The 20,868-nt window shown below is 36.7% G+C and overlaps 2 protein-coding genes across 2 annotated transcripts in view; one reads left to right on the top strand and one right to left on the bottom strand.

The window, feature by feature from the left end:
* Positions 1-15,185, bottom strand: part of LOC127635997 (ADP-ribosylation factor-like protein 15) — a 65,901-nt gene extending 50,716 nt beyond the window's left edge. Inside the window, exon 1 of the mRNA XM_052116342.1 lies at positions 14,640-15,185. Coding sequence (XP_051972302.1) covers positions 14,640-14,747 — 108 coding nt within the window. The 5' untranslated portion in view covers positions 14,748-15,185. The remainder of the gene's footprint in view (positions 1-14,639) is intronic.
* A 1,213-nt stretch (positions 15,186-16,398) lies between these two features.
* On the top strand, positions 16,399-20,650 carry LOC127635996 (sorting nexin-18-like). Its single transcript, XM_052116341.1, has 2 exons — positions 16,399-18,036; positions 18,905-20,650. Exons 1-2 carry the CDS (start codon positions 16,593-16,595, stop codon positions 19,135-19,137), a joined length of 1,677 nt encoding a protein of 558 aa, XP_051972301.1. The 5' UTR covers positions 16,399-16,592; the 3' UTR covers positions 19,138-20,650.
* The last annotated feature ends 218 nt before the right edge of the window (positions 20,651-20,868 follow it).

Raw genomic sequence — 20,868 nt, 5'->3', positions numbered from 1 at the left:
TATTTATGTTATTAATGAATAAAAAACAATTATCTCAATTATCGCAGATTATAATAAGCTGGCATTTAAAACATTTCATTTTAACGTGGTGAGGCCTATGTTTAAAATGTTATGCCCTGTTCAGTTCAGAGTTAGGCAACCTTTTATAAATTAATGTTTGGTTTGATTGTTCTAAAGTTGATATGTGTCATTTTATTTCAGATTTTTTTAAGTGTAGGTTTAAATACGTTGAAATTAGAGGTTAAACTAAAGAATTTAGCCCTTGGAATTCATTTATGAAATAGAGGTAGGCAAACTTTACGCCTCATTATATAAATTACATTATTTCACACCTTTGTAAATGAACTATTACGCCATATCTTTTGTTTTTTCTATTGTTATTAGTGCTCTCTTATTTCTTGTTTTGAACTTAGTCAATACACCCAAATACATATATCACAATGATTTTATGAGCAGCTATGTGTAATGTTACTACCCACACGCTGTTCTAAGCATTCTAGGTGTTTTTATTTGTTCTATTGCTTTTACTTTGTTTATATTCCATTTATTAATTTTACTCAATATGTAATGAAGCCACAAATAACAAAAGGTATTGAAAAAAACATGCATCCAAGGGTGAAAAACACAGCTACACCAAACAAAGCACTACATCAATATTTTCAGCTCAGATTTTGATGACTTAGACAGATTTGTGCAAACACAGTTTATAGTTATTAAGCGTATTTATTTTTTTAATGTCTGTTATCCTATTGATTTTTATCCTTGAATTTTGTTAACTTTATTATTCGTCCTGTCCAACGACCAAACAAACTCCCGGCAAGCACCCTTCTACATCTTCGGATAATTATATACTGGTAATTGTGTGTTGGAACAATAGAACATTAAACGGGATGTGTGCTCATCTTTTCTTTTCTAAGAGACACTATCTGAGTTTGCATATGTAAAATTATGTGTTTGTGAATATTCAGAAGCATGTATTAATCAAGGCTGACAATTATACCATCATACATTTTCCTGCTCATCGTACAATGCATGTGAATAAGGATTCAACTGTTAAATCAACTGTCATCTTTAATGAGTCTTTTGTCATCACTAAACTTTAAGGAACTCATTTAAATGGTGATTTTAACTGGAACTGGCTGCAGACATTGTCTGATGAAATTAAATTATTTCATGACACCTTTAATATTTAACAATTAGAAGATACATCTACCAGACTTAACTTAAAGAATTCAGAAAAATCATCACTTATTGATCTTATTTTTAAAAATGCTCTGCATAATTATTCAACAGCATCTGTTTATGCACATGCTATTATTTACCATTGTGCTGTCTCCACAGTTAGAAATAGCTACCCAAAATAAAACCTTGTATTATCTTTACGATGCATGTCTCAATTTAGCGAACAAGGCTTTTTTACAATCTTGGTCAGTTTGATTGGGAGAAGATAATTCTTATCCCAAATGTTTAGTGTGCCTGGAAATATTTGTATGATTAGTTTACATTTACAATTATGCATTTGGCAGACGCTTTTATCCAAAAGCGACTTACAGAGCCCTTATTACAGGGACAATCCCCCTGGAGATAAGTGCCTTGCTCAAGGACACAATGGTGGTGGCTGTGGGGATCGAACAGACAACCTTCTGCTTAACAGTTTAGTGCTTTAGCCCACTACGCCACCACCACTCCATGTTTTACCATTATCAATAAGCATGCTCCATTTAAAAAAGATATAGAGCTAAAGGTCAGGACAATCCCTGGTTCTCATCCATATTATCTAATTTGCTTTATGAGCGGTTTGTTTTTCTCAAACTCAAAGAAATCAACAACAAATCTAGCATCTCTTCACACTTTGCAGGGTACTACGATAGAGACTGTATCAGAAAATTGCTGTGAAGTATTCCTTTCATTCTCAGAATTTCTATACCCTTTCAGTTCCATTTGAATTCAATCCACAGAATCCATAGAATTAGGGGAACAATCTTTTTGGTATGCTACCCTAGATTGGAACACTCTACAAAATGATTTAAAGATAAAAAGACTGGTGTCAATGTATACTTTTAAACATCTTATTCGAGAAAGACGTATCAATTTGCAAATGTTTTTAAATATTTTGTTCTTCTCTTTTAACTTCTTTGAGAAAGTATTTTTTAATTTGTATTTGTATCATTATATGTTATTTAAGACTGTAAACATCTGCGGCTGCCTGTCTTGGCCAGGGCACTTCTGTAAAAGAGATTCTTAACCTCAGTGAGTTTTATTTCCTGGTTAAATAAAGGACCAAAAAAATTGAAGGGCTGTGTTTAGTGTCTAAGAAACGCATCTGATTGGTGTCTTGTGGAAATTACTCCAACCTAATTATACAGGGCTTTGACTAATCATCGACATAATCCACGAATAGTCGATTTTGAAATGATGCCGTTTTACACATTCCTAACTGTTGTGTTGTTGAAATGTAATTAATATATTCATTTTAAATCCAAATAACTCATGATGCACTGTTGTATGTGTCAATTATAGTTTATTAAAACGTTGAAACATGAATTAGAAATGTTGTGCCAGATGATGGCCCAACAATGCCCTCTTAAAATGCCCATGAAAAACAACTCCAGGGGTCAAATATTGCCCCTTAATGGAAAGGTTAATATATATCACTCTGGTATGAATGCCAATAGATACATACACTACCAGTCAAAAGATTTGAAACACTTGACTGAAATGTTTCTCATGATCTTAAAAATCTTCTGATCTGAAGGTGTATGCTTAAATGTTTGAAATTAGCTTTGTAGACAAAAATATAATTGTACCACCATATTAATTTATTTCATTATAAAAACTAAAATGTAATTACATTGCTGACTTGGACCAAATAATAAAGAAAAGCAGCCAATAAGTGCCCAATATAGATGGGAACTCCTTCAATACAGTTTAAAAAGCATCCTAGGGTGATTCCTCAAGAAGTTGGTTGAGAAAATGTCAAGAGTACATGTCTGCATATTCTAGGCAAATGGTGACTACTTTGAAGATGCTAAAATATAACACAGTTTTGATTTATTTTGGATTTTTAGTCACCCATTCCCATATTTCCATTTATGTTATTCCATAGTTTTATGAATTTACTATTATTCTAAAATGTTTAGAAATACAAAATTATAATAAAGAATGAGTAACTGTTTCAAAACATTTGACCGGTAGTGTATGTACTCACAAAAATTAAAAACTTCAACCTAGGAAACATGCCTGGACCCTGACAATAAGGATACACTTCTTTTCTTGGTCAGGTTGTTATGCGTACCCTGAGATTAAATCCCACAGGAATGTGATTATGAACGTTTTTATTACATTTTTATAAAATATAATGTAATGGTAATAGATAGATGTTAAAATAACTAAAATTACTTAAAGAGTGTTAGGCGTCAACCTAGCCCCCCAGCCATGACACCTATTTCAAATCTACAGAGTTTGCATGGATAATTTAAAGAGAAATACAAGACACAAAATACAAACCATTTTATTTGGTTCATTTTCTTTTGGTAAGGTCATTTAGTTAGTTTTATTTTCTATAACATACACTGAACATGGAAAACTACATTTACAGTAATCACCTTATTCAGGGGAAGGCTACATATTCACCTTCTTTACAGATAGGCTTCAGCTCACTCTCTATAGATCTGAGACACATTTTGCACTGCCTCTTATGTTGTGTATGGAAAATATGTGCACAAGAGAAGTGGCAAGAGCACAAGAAAGCAATGTAAAACTGTCTGAAGATGTAAAAAATGCAATCGAATGTAACCATTACTGATTGTTTTATACCGGTTCCTGTTATTTATCCTGCAGAAATATGAACCGGAGGCGGTGGGTTGGGTTTGGTTGACCCTGGTGCCGTCTCCAAAAAATCAGGTGAATGACACCCCTGGTTATGGCGTCTCCTGTTATTTGAAAATAGACAGTCACAAAAAAAAAAGTGCACGCTTACTAAGATTACTACGGTAACCTGACAAAATATGATGCATTATATTTTGATTATGCAATCTTTTGTACATTTTGAAACATATTATTTTATCAAAGCCTACAATAATGAATGAACGATACACTGGAACAACAAGACATATTGCAGCAGTCATAGACGTTTGACAGATATGTTATTATACAGTTATGAACATGTCATTGTCCCTCAAGTACTCGACTAGACAAAATGATCAATATGCCCATCACTAAATTTGACTCCCCTTATGTTTAAGTATGGGGTTTTGTTTGGGGGCAGAGTTTTTAGAAGATGCATTCCTCTTCACTGTATTAGAGCCTATGCAGCTTAAAACAGCTCACTTCAAATCTCGCTTTCACCATCACTCTGTGGACGTTACACCTGGAAAATGGAGCTCACAAATGCCCATACGCCCAACAACACTTACCAATTTTGTCCACTGGCTAAACCGATTTTACCTAGAGAAAAGTCAACCTTCTTTTCCTGATTTCAATGTGAGATCAGTCTGCTCGATGACCGTAAGAAGTTTACGAAAATATAGTAGTCTGGAGAAAGCATTATGCAGCATGTTTGAAGTTCTGATTTTGTTGTTCGATTTTCTTTTTTTTTTTTTTTTTTTGTCAGGCAATGACCTGAAGGAGCCCATTCAGAACATGGAGCTCACACGTGCCCATAAAGCTACAACACGTAGCCTACCGCTTTGGCCACTGGGGCTGTTTCAAATTTCAGTAAGCACAGACCGATTTTACCTAAAAAAAGTTTTTTTACTGAGATCAGGCGTTCGTGTGCACTCAACTAGTAAATACAATTGTTCCAACATAACTTTAATGCAACATATGTCTGGAGTAATCTGGGGTTAACTGGCTAATAAGGCATAATTGTAATAGTCGCTAAGGCTGAAGTGCTGGCAATGACACAACCACTTTAACCTTGACTATAAATTAAGCTAAGGCCATTTAGCTACAAGGCTCTTTACAGACTACTTGTATTCACTATCTGAGCAACACTAACTCCAACATACTAGTGACTACTAATTTGTCGTGTACCAGACACATTTATTCAGGGACTGTCACTCTAGAGCAACTGGGTTTAAGTACCTTGCAAAAGAGCAACCTGTTGATGTGAGCCCCCTTTTTGAGCACAAACAATGAAAATGACATACCTGAACTTAAATGGTTGTATTTACTGGACCCTCTGGAGTATGGACACAGTTGTAGTATCTTTTGAAAGAAGAGATTTTCAGAATTCTTATATGTTGTTATTTTTTTAAGTTAGAGAACTATGTATTTTATAGTAATGTTTTTATAATAAAAAAATTATAATAAAAGTGCCAAGACAACCCAGAAATACAATGTTCTCAAAGCCACAAGTCTAAAGAAGTTACGTTTCAAATTTGAAGATGATCTAACAAAAAATGAGGCTCCTGTGAGCTTTTTCTCTGTACATCGCTGGAAGCATACAGAGTAAAATTAAGGCTCCGCCTCTCAAATTCAACACAATCTCCGACGGCAATGCTTGACTATTATGAATGAAACTAGGCTACGTCGCATTTTTTAAAATAGACTTTGGAGATGGCTTGTTTTGTTTATAAGACTCTACTATATAAGATAATATACAGTTTTACAACATGAATGCTGCTCAGTTTGTTTGTTGAAGGACGATGACGAAGGGTAATTCTTCCAAGTGAGATCTCATGTAAACAATGGAAAATATATCAATATTTCTCAGATTTATCACTTTTATGGACAAAAAGTGCTATTGGATGTTATACAATGAACCCTTGCCATGGACAATTGACCCAAGTGTGGCGAATTGGATTCATCTGGCAATCGCGATTTCATAATAAAGGTATGAAGTCCCGTTTTGATATTGCATGTTTTCATTTGTACTCCTGGCACAAATAAACAAATTGCTGTTTCTGGAGCATTGCTATCATGAAACAGAGATCATATATCAATGTTGGACCCTTAGACCTTTAAAAAAATTTGTTAACATTAATTACATGTATAGACAGTAAATTATATATTAAATGGAGTGGTGGTGGCGTAGTGGGCTAAGCGCATACCTTGTAATCAGAAGGTTGCTGGTTCAAACCCCACAGCCACCACCATTGTGTCCTTGAGCAAGGCACTTAACTCCAGGTTGCTCCGGGGGGATTGTCCCTGTAATAAGTGCACTGTAAGTCGCTTTGGATAAAAGCGTCTGCCAAATGCATAAATGTAAATGTAAATGTAAGCAGAGTGACGTCACTCCCGAGTGCGAACAAATGCGTATCAACAGGTTAAAGGGCACAGTTTTGATAGTCGATGAGGTTTGACTTTGAACCTATAACATTTTAGTTACTAATCCTGATCTTGTACCTACAATATGAGGGAATCTTTAGGCACCTTATGATGATTTAAATTCAGGGAGTCATGATGCAATTACGAAATTATTCTCAATGCATCTAATTTGTATGCAACTGTATAGGGCCGCAAATCATTTGCGAATTGATCTGTGCTGCTTTTTATAAAAAGATTCTGCATAACTGAGCCGACAATAGAAATGGAATAAGAGAGTATAATAACCTAGTTACAGATGCAGCTCTGCTGATTTCAAATACCTTATCAGAGCAACAATGAACTTTTTGTTGTTAATCGGTGAGCATTCTGTGGCTATGCTTAAAACATGATCACTTTTTTTGGCCTCAGCTGTGAAACTTATCTGAAGGCTCCCATGTATTTAATGTAATTAAGATGCACAATACACCTGTAAATCAATTTCTCCCCACCCCACCTTGGCATCAAACAAAGCTTCTGAGGAAAACTCCACATTGAGCAATGCTAGGAAAAAAACACTAGCCTGTGGGCTGCTATGGTCCAAATAAATGCTCCACTTTTCAAGCAATGAGGCTTGACATGGCCTATAAATCAAATTGGGCTTGAGCCTGATGAATAAACATGAGTGACCTCAGAGGGAGCCATTAACAGATCAGCCTGATAACCCCACCATTTAACCTATCATTAGCACTGAAACTAGACACTCAAATGACCCACATTATGCAAGGTTAAGAGATTTGGATGTAGACTTGCCAACCAGTCTCTGAAATTGACATCTTTTTGATTACATTCACAAGATCATTACCATTACTAACCATACATCAGCCACAGACTTCAGAAAACGGCTTAAATTCAAAGTTTAAATAATCCCTGACCATGGAGAGAGATGTTAACGTGTTGATTTTATCAGTGGGTGATACAGGGTCTTTTAGGTCACCTCCTGACAAAACATTAAAGACAAAAACTGTCACTATAAGTAAAATAAAATCTATTAAACACAACAACAACAACAACATAACTTCAAACATGCTGCATTCTCCAGACTACTATATTTCCATAAACTACTTAAGGTCGTCGAGCAGACTGATCTCAGAGTGAAATCGGGAACAGTACGTTGACTTTTCTTTAGGTAAAATCGGTATGTGCTTTCCAAAATGTGAAACACTGCCCCCAATGGCCAAAGTTGTAAATGTTGTTGGCCATATGGGCATGTGTGAGCTCAATTTTTCTGTGAAAATTTCAAATTTAGTTTCTCAGCCCTGTTGACAGCACTAACCGGAACTAGGAAACATTCCTGACTCCTGAAATCTACAGGCTTGTAACCTGTGAAGGGGCAGAATATTAACTGCTGCAAGGAAATCCAAAGAGGCCTGGAGAAGAGATGACTCATGCTCTACTGCCCCAATGACATACTGTGAGCAAAAGCCACCAGGTAGAAACATCAGGCTGATAATCAATCGTGGCAACCCCAGGGCTGTGCCACCCGATAGTATTAACAGACCTCAAGCACTTTTGAGTCAAATCCCACCATTTTATCAGAGTTGTGAGTTTAAAGATCAGGAGGGAGGAGGATGCTCTAATTCTGGAGTGCCTGTGAGAAATGGAGAATTAAAATGTTGGAGCTAATTATTAAGCATGTTAAGAGCAGAAATTTATCTCTGACATCTCTGTAGATTTGGATTTTAATTGCACCATGGAAGCTCCATGCAGAAAATAAGTAAAGTTGATGCATATGCTCAGAGACGTCACCAATGGGGTTTAGCAACAAATATGAGATATATAATCAGTCCATAATCCAGTCCAAAACCACAGCAGGGCTACACAGGTATTTTTTTTAGGTTACAATAAGGATTGTTTTTTATTAAACCATTTAGTTAATCTATTACTTCACATTATTACACAAATCAATGTTTCATGTCCATTTATTTGTTTATTTGGCAAGTAGTCTTGTAATAGGCTGAATATTGAGTAGTCAGACGGTCATTTTTACAAAGTAAACACCAACAGAAATGTGATGCAAACCAGAGGTTGATTCCAGCTGTTCTTCGATTTCTTTCTTCTCAAATTACATAATTTCAATGCAAATACATTTTTTATTTCCACATATTTATTTAGTTAGTAGCCGTGTAATAAGCGGGATAAGACATTTGGTTGTTATAGCAAAATAAATCCCTTCAGGGTTACACAAGACCCCTCAGCTTCGTGCAGGGGTCCTGATCACCCTGTCGGGGTTTATTGTACGATAACAACTGGCTGACTGTATGTTATCCCTTACTATTTTGGAGACTTCAATCACAGGAAATCAAACAGATAGGAGTAAATATGATGAAAAAGATAACGGCAGAACTTCCAACAGCCAATAAATTGTCTTTATAAGAATAAATCATGGAATCATGATCCTCATCCATAGCTCTTTTTCTCTCTCTCTCTCTCTTGCTCAAACAGACAGTCAAGCTCTGAACTACTTCTATTGCTTTTGGCAGTTAAACTCAAACCCAGGCGTTAATGCTCACCAGGGTGAAAGTTAAACAAACCATTCAAACACATTGTTCCAGGACACAGTTTTTTCTGAGTGCCAATATGATTTTTTACATAAAAATACAGTCATCAGAAAAAAAGGTAGCCTAATAATTTAGCATCTTCAGCCTAATACTTTTGACACACTATACTATAATATATTACACGAGAACAGCAATTGCATTCAGTCTAAAATGTATGAGCACAGCACTAACCAATAACATAAATCCATTTGATTCAGGCTCACAAAATGTTCCTAGAGTTACTGTGTGATAATAAAAGTCCATTAAGTAAGCAGAAGATGCATTACTCTTTAGACACTAAAGACACTTCAAATATTCTTCAGCTATTCTTATACCCAAGCTAGTAAAAACGGCAAGATAAAATAGGGGTTTCACAAGAGACTTGCTTTTCCTGAGTTTAGAAACTGTTGTTGAAACTGCGCTCGGTTTCATTCTTTGTGCTGCATCTAGATTGTTTTGAGCGTAGGTGTCACAAAGATTCAACGTTCTGAACAAGTTCAGGCTGTAAAAAGGGGACTGTTGCATTGTTTCATATTATCCCAGATTGTTTTGCACCAAGCGAAGTTCCAGAGCATAAACAGTATATCAATGTTTTTTTTTTTTCAGCTCGAATGTTGCCTATATGCTTACATAAAATATAGTCTACTGCAGCAGTGCTTGCTAGGAGAAGAAATTATAAAGATAATGAGTGATTTCAGGTTCGGGCTTATAAAACGACGGTATTGTTCAGGCCGGGCAGGGTCAGGCCACACGGTCTCAGGTACGGTCGGGTTTCGTATTAAGGCCCGTGCAGACCTCTACATATGCGTAAGCATTTTTTCGTGAAGTATGTTTCTGGCCTTATTGACATCAGCCAAAATGGAAAAGTAATCTCAGAAGTGGAGCATTGCGAAGACACACATTGTTTTTCTTTGGAATAAGATGTACAATAAAACCAGGAACATGTACGGAAAAGTACATATTGTCCATTTTGACTATAAAGGTATAGTATGTTCTGCTTCATATGTTTAGCTGAACAAATACTCATAACCTGGAATCCTCTCTGCTGATGTCTGACCTCAGTTCCTCAGTTAACCATTACATAAAGCTGCTGTTTTGGCTGTAAATTAGCTTGGTTGACCATAGAATGAATATCACTTGGAAGGATTAAGGGAATATGGCAGCTGCATGCGATCGGCTCTATTTAATGAGGGGGCCACCAAAAATGCCAGTCACACATGAAAATACACAGAGATTCCTCACACAAATTAACTATACAGAGTTGGGGCACAAAACATATCACAATGAACATTGTAGCACCCATTCATTTCTAAATAGGCAGAGCCTGGACTGAATGAGGCCAGCTCCATAATTAAAACGAGCTGAGATGTTGGTCTGAATCCACTGGGTCCCTTAATAATGGAAAATCACGGGGGCCCCAAACAGAATAAATTAACCCGATCTCATGAAAAGTCATAGATAATTAATGAGTTGACAATTTCGTATGGTCTCGCACAATGTTGTTCACATAAACTTGTACGACTTCATCAAAAACTAATTCCTGGATGTCTAATGTGGAAGTAAGCGGGAGTGCCGCGCACAAGGGTTTAAGGAAATACTTATCAATATTATGCCCTTACCCAAACCCTTTATCTAAAATTGACCAATCAGTAGAGTGTGTAAACATGATAGGACGCTGATGTGTGTGTGAGACAGAAGCAAGTAATTGTCTCGTATTAGATAGAAAAGATGTCCAGCGATGTCATTGGCTATAGTGAAAGTCATGGGAATTCAAACGAGTGCAGTCGCACAATATCATACGAATTAGCCAAATTTAGAACTCATACAAATCCTGACGATTTCGCTGTGAGAGTGTGTTGGAATAAATTGAAACCTTAACAGTCAGATCAAACTGGAAGACCAACACCCCCATACATAAAAAGCACAAAGGAAATGTGCTATTCTAGAAAAACATGCCAAACACGTAGTAACAAATATGTAGTCTCCATGCCAACTACAAAGGCAAAGAAAGAAGCTCCACCCATATCAGGGAGTGGGGAAACAGCATTCCACAAATTCCAAGAGCTCAGATAAAACTTTTTATGGAGTACGCTAAAGCCTTTTTTATTATTATTCAATATTTTTATTGATTTTCTTATGCAACATACATTACAACTCAGAGACATTTACAACATTAATTCAAACTCACAAACATATCCACGTCCTGACCCCTACCCACATACACACACATCCCCTACAACACATAGGGGAAGAAAAAAAAGAGGGTGGAAGGTTAGGAAGAGATCATCTGCATCCAGAAATTAGCTGTACTAGCAGATGAAAATTCAGATTTGACATAAGATAGAAAAGGTTGCCAGACCCTGTAGAACTTTCCAGAGGAGCCCCGGATAGTATATTTAAGATGTTCAAGCTTGAGATAAAACATCACCTCTATCAACCAGCGTTTATGAGGTGGCATTGCCTTTTTCCAACTGAGAAGAATCAAGACGTCTAGCCAATAACATGGAAAAAGCTATGAGCTCTGACAGATTCAGCGTAAGCTGCATTTCTTCTGGTGCTCCATGAGTAGATAAACTGGAGCTTCCTCACTTAACATATCAGAGAACCAAAATGCTAGTTTGTGGAGGTTACCCAGAAATAATACAAAAAGTTTGGCATTGCCAGTCCACCTTCCTCCTCCTTCCTTTCCAGAAATTATTTTCTTACGTGGGGGATTTTTTTTTATTCCAAATATAGGTTGAAATACAACTGCTCAAATCCTTGAAAAATGATTTGGAATGAAGACTGGCACTGCATGAAATAAAAATAGAAACCTTGGTAAGATTGTCATTTTAATGGAATTGATCCTCCCGGCCAAGGATAAGGGAAGGGTTGACCACTGTACCATGTCTTGCTTGGCCTTATCAAATCTATTTTGAAATTATTGAATAGATCCCTATATCTGCGTGTGACGCTCACCCCTAAGTAGAGAAATTTATCAAGACTTACTGAGAAAAGATTGAAATGACATTTGACATGCTCTTTCATTTACAAGGAAAAGAAGTCTCTTAGTTCAATTAATTTTGTACCCCAACACACTCCCAAAATCGCAAATAATTTTTAGGGCTATCGGTATAGAGAGATTTGGCTTGGACAAGAAGAGAAAGAGATCATCTGCATATAGCAAAAGCTTATGCAGGTGTCACTTCCCTATGTATTCCAGTTAAGCCTGCTGCATTCCTTAAAATAATTTCAAGGGGTTTGATAGCAACATCAAAAAGCAGGGGAGCCAGACGGCACCCCTGTCTTGTCCCCCTAAAAAGCGGGAAGCATTTGGATATTGTCATTTGTTTGACACTAAAACCTTTTTTTTCCCAGGTAGATGAACAGAATGTCCAAACTGTTTAAAGTTGACTACAACCTGTTAAGTACTAAAGACACACTCATGTTAGTGTGCAAATGTGGTTTGTTTAAATCCAGCTGCAGTTTTCTCTTTCTACTGAAATCAAAGTCTTACACCCAAGAGGTACAAGTTAGTGGGCCCTTCCATTTTATGATCTACCAACTGTAGAAAAACCTGAACCTAATAAGAAAAGGAGTCTGAAAACAGCCTCTTGTCCTCTTGACCCAAAGTCAAAAGTGGGATTTGTCTGGACAAAAATACTTTGGGTACATATTCAAGCATGCTCCTAATCCACCCATTGCCAGCACTTCCATTTCTTCTTTTAGCTCTATTTCTTAAGGAAACTGTGCTATTTTGAGAATCCTGATGGGACATCCCAAAGGAGACACCCCAGTGACCCTGCTGCATATGTTAAAGTCAAGTATCAAAGCACCAAATGTGTGATAAGTTTATTGGCAACAGAATTGAATCTCATTATACTGTGAAGCACCACAAACATTACAGTAGAACATACTGGTGAAACTGTAATTTTCAGAAAGGGAACAGGGCTCAACAATAAGCTTGGTCTCATGGCCAGAGCCAGCAAGAGAATTTTGGGACAACTGATTGAACTGTCATTTGTCCTATTGGGCCATAACTGCATACTTGATACATCTAACATTGCATGATCATATACGTGTGTTTTTTATGCCTTGTAAAAGAATTTCGTACTGAATATTCTTGTGAATTTTGCTGATTTAAATGTCACCAATGTTATCTAGTTGGTTAATATTAGGCTTCGTACTGATACAAATTTCCTGATTCAATTCTGATTGACAAGCTCTCGATCCATGTTTTTTTTTTAATAGATGTCTATGGAGGAGATGTTTGAGTGTGCTGAATAAACTGCTTTTGTGAGGAAACAGCTCATCACTTAATGAACTGACAGAGTTTATCCTGTTAAAATTGCTGCACTTTGTTTTTTTATTTTTTCATTTAGCTTAAAATGCGATTTGAATTTAGAAATGTATTTTGTTTATGTTTTTCATGTTTCAATACATGAATTAAATTTTTAAAGCAAAATCAAAAAAGCAAAAAACCCTTGGCAGGGGGTTGACTATATAATAATTTATTTTGAAATTTTTAAGGCAATTATCGATAAAATAATTTTTACATATCACCCGTCGCTAATTACTACGCAATCACTGGTGTGTGAAATCTGAATATTTACCAGCCAGTGGCTCATCACAAAAAATGTTAGTGCAAAATCTGGTTGCAATTCCCTCTCATTGTAGTAGCAGGTTGCGCTGGTTGGTAGAGTAAGAGATCAGTCTTGGGATTTAAGAATCGATAAAGAGATCGTTCAACAGAAGATTGCAGTGCATAGGAAAATCATTATTGAAATCACCAGTCAAGATGAAAATTATAATCAAATCAGTGCTTTGCAAATTAAAAAACATAAATTACTTGCAGGCCTTTTTTTTTTTTTTTTTTTAAGAAAATTCAACAAAATAGGCTAATAAATATAAAGAAATGTATTCATGCCAAATAAATAAAACATTAGCTAAATTTACATTTAAAACACTCCTTATTGTGGAGTCCTGTGTCATATAATAGGCAAATCATTTGACACATATACTGCATAAAAAAAACTTTTAAAAGGTAAAATAAGCTAATCGTACAACAACAACTAAATGTAACAAGAACATGTGGCTGTTCTTGCTATTCAACCTTCAGAGCACAGTTCATCCAGATGAGATGAGTTATTGGCCGCAGTCAGTTTGAGAATGCTATTTTGCTGCCTTTGCTTTTCACAACTAACGTCACCTATTCAAGGTCAGTGTAACTGTTCAGGTTTGCGGACAACAAACTGCATTGACAGGAACATGCAGTGGTCTCCAAGTGTCTCTGGGTGTATGTGCGTGTCTTTCTTTTTCTAGAACTGTTAAAATCACTTCCAGCAGCTTGTAAACAAGTTTCCATCTAATGTGAAACACCGCATGCTTAGCTGACCCGATACATGTTTTGTTTACAATTTTCATAACTAAAAAAAACAACAACCTTCACACATTAAAAAAAGGCAGACTTTATCGTCCACAAGCCAAAATTGTTGATATAACGGCAAAGCTCTTCCTTTAACAGTGTTAAGAAATGCCATACCTGTTTTTGGACACCAACCAACGTTTGTTTGTAAGCAAAACACACTGACAGGTTGACAACCTATATGAGTGACCTCATAACCTATACAGAAAGTATATTTATCAGAGATTCTGACACATTTGTTAAGCAAGTATAACACAAAGGTATTCAAGAACGACATTGAATAAGTTGATTTATTGTGGGAACACTAAAAACAGTACGTCAAAATAAAAACACCTGATTCAATAGGCTTTAGGCTCTATCTTCAAATAATAAATAGAAGAAAACTGTACCAGATAATCCATGTAATTCCTCGGTAGCTTCTTGCTGTTATCCCCGGAAAGCAGAAATTCTGAGTTAAGGCGACTATGAAATGAAACGTTAGTGTTGATTGAATGCATTCAAAAGGCTCGTTTAGGCTTTGGATTCCCCGCCTCTCCTATGTGAAAAATAATATATGTGAATAAAGCGGCTAGCAGGGTTAGCTGTGCACTCGACGGTGTGTGATGGGAGTCCCACGTACGGTTATGTGAATAAAACAAATCCTGTTATGAAGATTCTGGCTTCTTATACATTCAGACACATTACTTTGTTTGTTTTTTTAAGTCGGTGTCACCTCATATTTGATTCCAACGGCGAGTACGATACAGTTTAATGCTGTGGGCGGAGAGAGGCGCTGTTTGTTGTGTGATCGCGAGCCACAGAGGGTCGAGCGTCACGACTTCAACGTTACGTCATTGTTCACGCTTAATATTACTCGTGTACACGTTAATTCATCCGAAGCCGAAGGAATGTATTTCTTCATTTAGATGTGCAATATTAATAGTTATGATCAGTCGACTTTTTTCAGTCTATTTCATGTAATGAAAGCGTTTCACTTTCGTGGCCAAGTGTACGTGCTAGTTTTGCGTACGCCTGTACCTGTCATGTGATTCGCTTCTTTGTGAACACGTGACAAGGAACAAACGGTGCCAAATATCAGTTTAATGGTGACCTCTACTGGTTAAAGTAACACATTGTTTTTCAATAATATTTTTGTGTTGTGTAATCTGAGATCATAGGTCCATAGGAACGTGTCCTGCTTAAAATGACAGACCAGGAAAAACTTATTAGCAACACGATTTAAACGATGCTCAGTTCGATTTTAAAGATACAGGACAAATAATTAGAAGTATATGCAAGTCCACAACATGGGAAAAAGTAGACTGAACACTGTATTTATTAAGAAAATAAATCAAAACACAATGATAATAATACTTTTAATGTTTTTTAATGAATCTTTACTAGACCAATTCAATTTGAAATCACAAATGACCATCAATCAGTATTACTTTATGTTTAAGTATAACAAGTAGTTTTCAAGCAACTTTTCACCTGTGGGTATAAACGGCATCATGACTGCAGTAAAATACAGCTGAATTCATAGTAATTTTTGGAAAAGTAAATACAATTATCTGCATGGACTGCACAACCTTAGATTATATGCATGAACCTTAGACATTTTAAGAAGCTTTTTTATCCATTTCTAAAAATAAATAAATAAAACGTATTTTTGATGATTATTCAACATTTGTCTGTTAGTTGAACACAGAGACATTTTGATACACGGTACATAAAAGCTTATAGTAAATTATGAAGCACAAAAGAGGTAAATCTTTAAAATAACTTTAATATAATGAACAAACATTTTTACATTTTATAGTATTTAACAGATCATTCAAATAGTTATATGCCATGAAGCTTTGATTCATAACATTTTATTTATTATAATAATATTTGTACATGATCTACTGATCTGTTATCATCATATGTTTTTTTAAATAAGTAATAAGCAAGGTTATTAAAAAGTGTTAACGAAAAAAGACTCTAATATGATTTATAAGATAATATGTCACTCGGTAAGGAAATAACTATGAAGAAATGACAAATGTATCTTATTCTTTTCCTGAGTTTAGACATAGTGGCTCAATGGAAGGGCTGATTATTCTGATTGACTCCACCCTCGATTATTCTGCCCTGGACCGCAAAGCGCATTCAATGAAGAGAGGCAGAATGACACAAACCCTACAGACTTTTTTCAGCACTCTCCCAAGTGGACTTTTAAACTAGTTTCCATGGAGTAATATCTTCCAAAGGTTTCAATGTGTTTTTGTAGACAACAAGGACCATGCATTCCTGAAGAGGTGGATGTTGAAAAACGGTGCGCGTATAACTTTGGAAACTGAGCTTAACCAGCACTTCAGACTATGGCGCTAATAGCGAGAGCGTTATACGACTTCATCTCTGAAAATCCCGGCGAGATCTCGGTGACAGAAAACGAACTTCTAACTTTGTGTAGTGAAGAGGTTGTCAATGGTTGGATGGAGGGTACAAACAGCAGAGATGAGACCGGACTCTTCCCTGCATCATACGTGAAGATTATAAAGACTGACCCGCCAGTGCACGGTAACGTGACATCCGCTTGTACTGAATATTTCCACCAGACTAGTCCTCAGAGGAGGGACACCTCAAACGAGTCGACTCATTCCGCTACTTACCTGAGACATCTACAACAACAGCGACACAGTTTTCATACGAGCCAAGGAGACGACGAGGATTGGGACGATGGTGACTGGGATGACAACGTAACGGCTGGGGAACAAGGCGGGAAACCTGAAAAAAGCGGGAATCCTCAAACAGGTTATTCCAGCACAGGTTCCGCAGTGGCTCGACGCGGTAGTTCACAACAGTCTAAAAGCACGGCGACTGTTGGCAAAAATCTCAACAGGTTTACAACCTTTGTTAGGTCAGGAGGTGAAGCTTTCGTTTTAGGCAAAGCTTCAGGTTTGGTTAGAGATGGAGAAAAAATATTCGTGGATATGGGCCAGCATGGCCTAGAATGGCAGGAGAACGCGTATCCATTTACTTGCACTGTCGACGACCCCACAAAACAGACCAAATTCAAAGGCATGAAGAGCTATATGAGCTATGGACTTACGCCCAGTCACACACAGAGACAAGTGAACAGAAGATACAAGCACTTTGACTGGCTTTATGTGCGGCTTGTCAAAAAGTTTCCGGTTATTTCAGTCCCTCATTTGCCTGAAAAACAGGCCACAGGTCGATTCGAGGAGGACTTCATTTCCAAGCGGAGGAAGGGTTTAATATGGTGGATGAATCATATGACGAGTCATCCAGTTTTATCCAAGTGTGATGTTTTCCAGCATTTCCTTACCTGCAGCAGCAATGATGAAAAAGCCTGGAAGCAAGGCAAGAGGAAGGCAGAGAAGGACGAGCTAGTTGGTGCCAATTTCTTCCTCACTATCTGTCCTCCAGCTTTACCTCTTGACTTACAAGAGGTGGAGAGCAAAGTAGATGCTTTCAAAATGTTCACCAAGAAGATGGACGAAAACCTCATACAGGTCAACGTCACCATTAACGAATTTGCCCGAAAGCAGATCACAGGTTTTAAGAAGGAATATCAGAGAGTTGGACAGGCTTTCAGACGTATTAGTCAGGCCTTCGAATGCGACCAGCAAGTGTACTCCATTCAATTAAACAAGGCCATGGCATACACTGGAGAAATCTATGAGACCATTGGGGATTACTATGCTGAACAGCCCCGTCAGGATTTGGAGCCAATTTCTGATCTTTTAGCGATTTACCAGGGCCACCTTGCAAACTTTCCAGACATTATCCATGTAGAGAAAGGTTTGGGATTTTTCCTCACATGTTCACTCAAATATGTCTTGTCAGGATTTTTGCATGTCATAAATTGTGGATGTAGGTCAGTAGGTCACATTTGATGTTGCATGCTATGAGCTACACAGTCAACCCACTATAATAATATTAATAAATCTTTACCAATATTGTAAATAGCTATTGCCTGGTGCGTGGTTTACCAATCTTTTTAAATAATTTAAATTCTTGGTGTAGAAGAGAGCATATGGGGCTGGCTTGTCCTTGCAGCATGAGATGTGTGTTGCTATGGTGGAATAATGCCAACTCTGTTGTAATTACCATATCCCTTTAGTGAAAAAATATATCACTCCAAGTATATTTTTTCCTTTATTGAGTAATGATGAAATTGAGTGATGTCATCCTTTACTGTAAAATCATATTTTAGGGTTTACATCACACAAATTCCTGCTGCTGTTTTGCATGAGAAACTGTCTTTACAAAACAACTGACTTTGGCAAAGCTTTGTTTTAAATGATCTGTTCCTAAGCTTAGGGCCCCAGTACAGGGTAGCTGTGAATGCTCACACCACATCAATTCACAGCTTAACCCCACTGTCTGAGTTTGATATAGAAACACATCCCAAAAATTAATCATAAAATATAAAAAGCGCTGTCCAGAAGTGTCTACGAAAGTGTGCACTCTTCATGGAGTATTGAACTCTTGGAGATCTTCTTAACCTAAATTCCAAAGAGCTGTAAGCCATAAATCAGAGGCCCTGACTGGTCTGAGCTTGCATTTTAGAGTGTGTGAAGTGGGAACTTTTCAAATCAAGCATGCATTTTGACTTATTCAATGCTGTCCTTGTTCTTGTCCCCCATTACCTTCTCACATTCTCCAGGAGCCCTGAACAAGGCAAAGGAGAGCCAGAAAGATGGCACTGCCGGCGGAGGTATCCACGAGCGATGCAACATCATCTCCTGCGCTACACTAGCCGAGATCCAGCACTTTCATCGCATACGAGTGCTTGACTTCAAGGCACAGTTGCAACATTTCTTACAGCAGCAGATCAGCTTCTTTCAAAAAATCACAGGCAAGTTGGAGGAAGCTCAGGACATGTACGATCAGGCTTAGAAAGGCCAATGCCTGCGCAAATGTGCTGCCTTTCTAGATACCTTTTATACAGAACTGAAATAAAACTAAAGTGATACTTTACCCCCAAAAAAGAAATTGTGTCATCATCTACTTATTCTTACTTCCTTAAAATTTTGTTCCAAACCCCTTATCGCTACCCCTCAGTCAGGCAGAATTTAAGCCTCAGTCACCATTCACTGTCTTTGCATCTTTTTTTCTATACAATCTAAATGGTGACTGAGGCTTGCATTCTGCCTAACATTTCCTTTTGTGTTCAGTGAATGAAACTGGGAAAAACATTTGGGTGAATTTTCTGTCTACGGTGTTACCAGTTTTACTCTGTACAAGGGACAACACCGGTGTGAAATTTTACACCGGGTAAAAGGGGGAAACATTATGAATGGAACTTCCAATATCAATACAATAACATATCAAATAGAATAGTTTTAAATAAAGAATAGTTGTCTAATGAAGAGATTGCGACCCATGATAAATGAACCTAAATAACGCATTAAAAGCCAGATGTTCTTTACCAACTTATCATATTACACAGGCAGCAAAGTTTGCGCATTGACAGAAGATGTTTAATTGCAGGTAGCAAATATAATGTGCTTGGTGTGTAACTGTGAGATGTCTTGGATTTGGAATGACACAAGAAATGCTGTTAGACACACAGACATGAGCTTGAAGAGACACTATTATATTTTTAAGAACAGCTGACAGAAAAGCCGTCTATGCGCATGTCTGACACGCTGTTTGTTCGGATGCATGCAGTCTCATGGAACATGTGTATGTAAAGGGTTCTCACTCTTTCTTTGTTTTAGTCTTCTGAATTTTTTTTTGCAAGAGTAGTATTGTATATAAGAATGCTGCAAATTACCTCAGACCATCTCAGCTCTGGCAGTGCGTTGAGTTCAGTTTGCTTTATTTCCACAGAGCAGTTCGTTATGAGTGCAACTCTGCAGGGTCACTTGATATATAGCCTATACATCTGTGATTAAATCATACAATAATACAAAAACACGTTCACTTCAAACCATGATTTATAGTTCAGTGATTATTATCATCATTATAATTATTCTGATTACATTTATAATTGTTTTTAGATATTAATATGTACAGTATTAATTTTCCAGCTGTTGTCATAGACAGATACTTGGAAAGGTGGTTATTTATGATGTTTTATTTCTTACCACTTTGTTATTTTAATTGCTTTTTTGTTTTGTTTGAAGTGCAATTTGAATTTAGTAATGTCTTTGGTTTAAGATTTTCGTTTTTAAAATAAATTAATTTAATTTTCAATGCAAAATCATTAAAGCAATAATATTCACTGATCCCTCAGCCGGGTGGTTGACGATGTAATTTGATATTGTGATACAGTTAGGGCTGCACGATTATAGCAAAAATCATAATTGTCGATTATTGCTCATGATATTGTAATCGCAATTATTAATGCCGATGAACGTTTTTTATTACCATGACGTCACAAAGTAATAATGTGGTTTTTCAGAGTAGCAGATTTCAATGGTGTATATATATGAGCTGTGCTCCAGTTTCTTTTAAGCATCTTTTAAGCATTAAATTGTATTGTATTTTATATTGTAATAATGTTTGTTAAGGGAAGGCAAATGAAAATGATTGTAAATTGATATCTATGGCATAGAATAAATGTAATTATTGCTTTATTACTGCTTAAATTATTATAGTCCACGTACAGTAAATAATATGGCA

This window comes from Xyrauchen texanus, chromosome 43 (genome assembly GCF_025860055.1).
Source record: "Xyrauchen texanus isolate HMW12.3.18 chromosome 43, RBS_HiC_50CHRs, whole genome shotgun sequence".
NCBI classification, from domain to species: Eukaryota; Metazoa; Chordata; class Actinopteri; order Cypriniformes; family Catostomidae; genus Xyrauchen; species Xyrauchen texanus.
Note: the sequence above shows the minus strand (reverse complement) of the source record. Positions and strands in the feature narration are given on the sequence as shown.

What these genes read in the sequence shown, in the direction of transcription:
- LOC127635996 (XM_052116341.1), top strand. Translation starts at nt 16,593, where the DNA reads ATGGCGCTAATAGCGAGAGCGTTATACGACTTCATCTCTGAAAATCCC. An exon ending in CATTATCCATGTAGAGAAAG is followed by an intron (nt 18,037 to 18,904) that starts GTTTGGGATTTT and finishes CACATTCTCCAG; the next exon opens with GAGCCCTGAACAAGGCAAAG.